Source organism: Zootoca vivipara, chromosome 6, assembly GCF_965207765.1.
Source record: "Zootoca vivipara chromosome 6, rZooViv2.hap1.1, whole genome shotgun sequence".
NCBI lineage: Eukaryota > Metazoa > Chordata > Lepidosauria > Squamata > Lacertidae > Zootoca > Zootoca vivipara.
The window spans coordinates 70,582,736-70,586,741 of record NC_142589.1 but is presented as its reverse complement, the minus strand read 5'-3'; the positions used below and the strand labels follow the sequence as shown (position 1 = coordinate 70,586,741).

The 4,006-nt window shown below is 50.3% G+C and overlaps 1 protein-coding gene across 1 annotated transcript; it reads right to left on the bottom strand.

Annotated features, from left to right (window-relative positions):
• Positions 1 to 2,761: 2,761 nt before the first annotated feature.
• Positions 2,762 to 3,610, bottom strand: C6H8orf90 (chromosome 6 C8orf90 homolog; the record flags this gene model as incomplete). Its single annotated transcript, XM_088671328.1, has 1 exon — positions 2,762 to 3,610. A coding segment is annotated over one exon (849 nt), but the record flags the coding sequence as incomplete, so codon positions are not given.
• Positions 3,611 to 4,006: the final 396 nt, after the last annotated feature.

The following is a 4,006-nucleotide window of genomic DNA, read 5'->3' as shown; positions in this document are numbered from 1 at the left end:
CTACAGCTTGGAATCCACAGTGTGAACCTAGAAGGGATGACCAACTTTGGTGGATACATTTAATCAGTTGTGTGACGATGACGACAGAAGAACAAAGAGGATCTACTTTCCTGCCCACCCTCCCTTACAGCACTTCTGAATTTTTTAATTTATTAAAATGTTTGTTATTTGCTTTTCTACAAAGCACTCATGGTGATGTGCGACAAAGCTAAACGAAAATGGCCAACGAAAGAAATAGAAAACCATTTACAAAAAACAAAATCCAGCACCCCAAACCCAAATCAACAAATACTTTGTCTGTGGAGGGGTTGGAAAACAGGTGTGTCTTCATCTTCTGGTAAAACATGAATAGTAAAGAGAACAAGTGATCTTATCTGGGAAGATTCTTCCACAATATAGGTTCTACCACTGAGAAGACCCTCCACCATTCAGTGAAGCCACACACTTTCCTAAATGATGTTACAGTTGCTGAGGTTTCATAGAATTGTAGAGTTTGAGGGGACTCGAAGGGTCATAGAATCATAGAGTTGGAAGAGACCACAAGGGCCATCCAGTCCAACCCCCTGCAAAGCAGGAAACACCATCAAAGCATCTAGGTGACAGGACCATCCAAGCTCTGCTTAAAAGCCTCAAATGAAGGAGAGCCCATAACCTCCTAAGGGAGACTGTTCCACTGTCCCTTGACCTGAGAGCAAGGGTAGGAAGAAGTGGGAAGATGTTCTCCCTAAGGCAGTGATGGGCAACCTTTTGAGCTTGGTGTGTCAAAATTCACCAAAAAACCGAGCATAACTTGGGTGGTGTGTCGCTTTGAGAGAAACCCCCCCCCCCATAATTTCACGATATTTATAGTTTAAGTAACAAAAATGTAAATTGTAATATATATAATTGTATTTAATAAACCAAAAACTCATTATTTAACCAAACCAAAAAACCCTTATTTATCACAAAGTGCCCAGAGTTGTTGAGCTTTTTTGGGGAAGCTCCTGGGGTTTTTGGGGTGTGTGTGTGCAAAAGTCGCTTTGCTTTTTGGGGGGGATGCCCCAAAGCTGCTGTGCTTTTTTTGGGGGGGGGAAGAGAACAGAAACAAATTTCGCTGGAATTAACACGCAGCACCGACATAGTCTGCCAAAGCGCCAAAAAACCCAGCACAGAACAGGTTAAAAACAAATGCTCTTACACTTCAGGTATCTGAAGAAGTGTGCATGCACACGAAAGCTCATACCAAAACAAAAACTTAGTTGGTCTTTAAGGTGCTACTGAAGGAATTTTTTTATGTTACACCCAATCATAGTCTGCCAAAGCGCCAGAAAAAACAGCACAGAAAGGGTTAAAAGCCAATCTCTGACTACCAGCAGCAACAACAAAAAAGGATCTGGGTTTTAACAGCGGAGACAAGCTGTAGGAGGAGCGGGAGAACAAATTGCAAAAAACACACACAACAACAACAGCGCGAATAGGCCGATGGGACGCATGCCAGCAGTGAGGGCTCTGCGTGTCACATCTAACACACGTGTCATAGGTTCGCCATCACTGCCCTAAGGCATGCTAGGCTCAAGACTGCTTAGGGTTTAAAGGTAATTAACCACCTTGAATTGGGTCCAGTAGCTTGGTGGCATCCTGGACAGCTGTGGCAATACAAATACCTTTTTTGTGGTCTTTTCTGTTGGAACAATCAGGCCACAAAATTCTATACCAGCTGCCCATCTTCAAGGGCAGCCCCCCCATAGACCACATTGCACTAGTCCAGTCTACAGATTGGTGCACTGTATAAGTATTTTTACTTAGAAAGCAAGTGACTATTGGACAGCGCCTGCCCCATCCCAATGATCTCAGCACCAAAGGTCTATGGCAGCGTTTCTCAACCGCTGTTCCGCGGCACACTACTGTGCCGCGAAACGGTGGCTGGTGTGCCGTGACGTGCGTCTTGTTTCCCGGGCGAGAGCGCAAACCTGGCTGACGAGAGAAAGCTCCACTTCCGCCACCCCCGCCGTTGAGGGAAAGGGAGCCAGAGAAAGGACTACAGTTCCCAGGGGCTCCTTTCGGGCAACTATTCTCGCCGCTTGCTCTCGCGAGATGGCCCGGCGCCGCTCTTTTCCCCAACCCCACCTCTCGCAAGTTCGCGCTCGCTTGCGGCGCGGTGGTTGAATGTGGGGCGGTGGCGGCGATGGCAGCGCGCTCCGCTGCCTCGTCGTCTCCTCCGACGTTCGTCCGGAAGCTCCGTAAGTGGTGGATCCTCCGAAGCCCCTCTCCCTTTCAGGCTAGCGGAGACGAGCGCGCTGGAGCCGCAGCCGCTGCTTCTAGGGGCGCCGGAATGAGCGGCAGAGGGGAACTTTCTTCCAGGTGTGCCTCGTAATTTTTTTCATGTAACAAGTGTGCCTTGGCCCAAAAAAGGTTGAGAAACACTGGTCTATGGAGTGGAAGACAGAAAGATTTGTTTATTAACATCCTCTCTAGGGAGTTGGACTCGAGTTGCAAAGTGGACATCTGTAGCCGTCGCAAAGTTTAGCAGCTCAGCTGCTAGCCTCAGTTAGATGTTCAGAGCACCAATGCTGAGAAGACCTGGGATGAAGGTGTTGGGTCTTTTAAAGTCTTAAAAATATGTCCTGCTTGGGGACTATTGCTAACATCTGGAATAGTGGTGGCCAACATGATGCCCTGCAAATGTTCCATCACCCCTGACTGCAAGCTGCAAGGGTTGATGGAAGCTCAATACCTGGAGAGCATCAGGTTGCCTTCCTTTGACCTAGAATGTCCAAGAGAACTAAAACTGCCCATGGTGCGTGGGGCTCATGAACTGAAGGTTGATTGGCTGCATTGGTGCTGAGCTTGGGATAGCTATTGGGGCAGGTTGGATGTTCCTGTGGCCTTTGCTGTCTTGCAAGAGGAAAGGCGGCTCGCCTGGAGCCGCGGCGGCAGCCACACACGGCATGCTGGTGATGACCATGATGTCCGGCCGTAAGGTGGGACTCGTTTCTTGTGGCGTGGGCAGCCCAGGAGCACCGGCGAGGGACGCTTTGCTGGCGTAACTGAGAGCCAGTTGCTCCAAACGCCTCTTCTTGAAGAATGCCTGGGTGGTGGCATGCAGCGGTTGGAGGAGGGGAGGGACCGGTTGCCCCGGGTGCAGGAAGAAATCGAAGCCAGAGCAGTCCGAGGGGTCATACGCAAGCTGCCGGGACGCCTCGCCCTTGCTGGGCCAGGCGAAAGGGAACGGGAGGGTGAAATCTTCAGTGAGCACCCGGATCGCAAAGTCATCCTCTTTGCCAAACTCTTTGTAGGCTCTCTGGATGCTGCGGAAATGGTCCTCCCACTTCTTCATGTCTCCATCGTAGATATCCGGGAAGGAGCCCGGGAGAGTTTGGACCAACCTCGGGGGTGATGAGGTTGTTGCTGCAGTGGAACCTGGCAGGCTGTAGACAACTCCGGTAGAGGTGTTGTGTGGAGCCGCCTGGCTAAAGAGATGGGGTGGTGGCAGAAGAGGTGGAGGAAGCAGGAAGTCTTGCGAGGTGTTCCCTCCCCCAGGCTTGGTACCATTTCCTGCAATGGGGAGGGGCTTGCCCTGTTGCAGCGGGGCAGGGAGACCTGGAGTCCCTTCATCACCTGTGAGCGTACAACCCAAAGGATTAGGATCGAATGGCAGCAAACCCACTCATTCGCTTGCTGGAGACATGCTACTCTGAGTCTCTGGTGAGCAGGATGCCCAAGATACTAGAGATACTACAGGTATCCACCCCGGAGATCTCATTTATGCTGTGATTTAGAGTAAGTATGAAACAGCAGAGAGCCCCTTTTGAACAGTAGGAGAGATTGTCACTTTTGCTGATTTTCTCCATACTCCAGCACAGGCATCCCCAGACTGCGGCCCTCCAGATGTTTTGGCCTACAACTCCCTTGATCCCTAGCTAACAGGACCAGTGGTCGGGGAAGATGGGAATTGTTGTCCAAAATATCTGGAGGGCCGAAGTTTGGGGATGCCTGCTCCAGCACAAATGAGATAAGACACACGCAC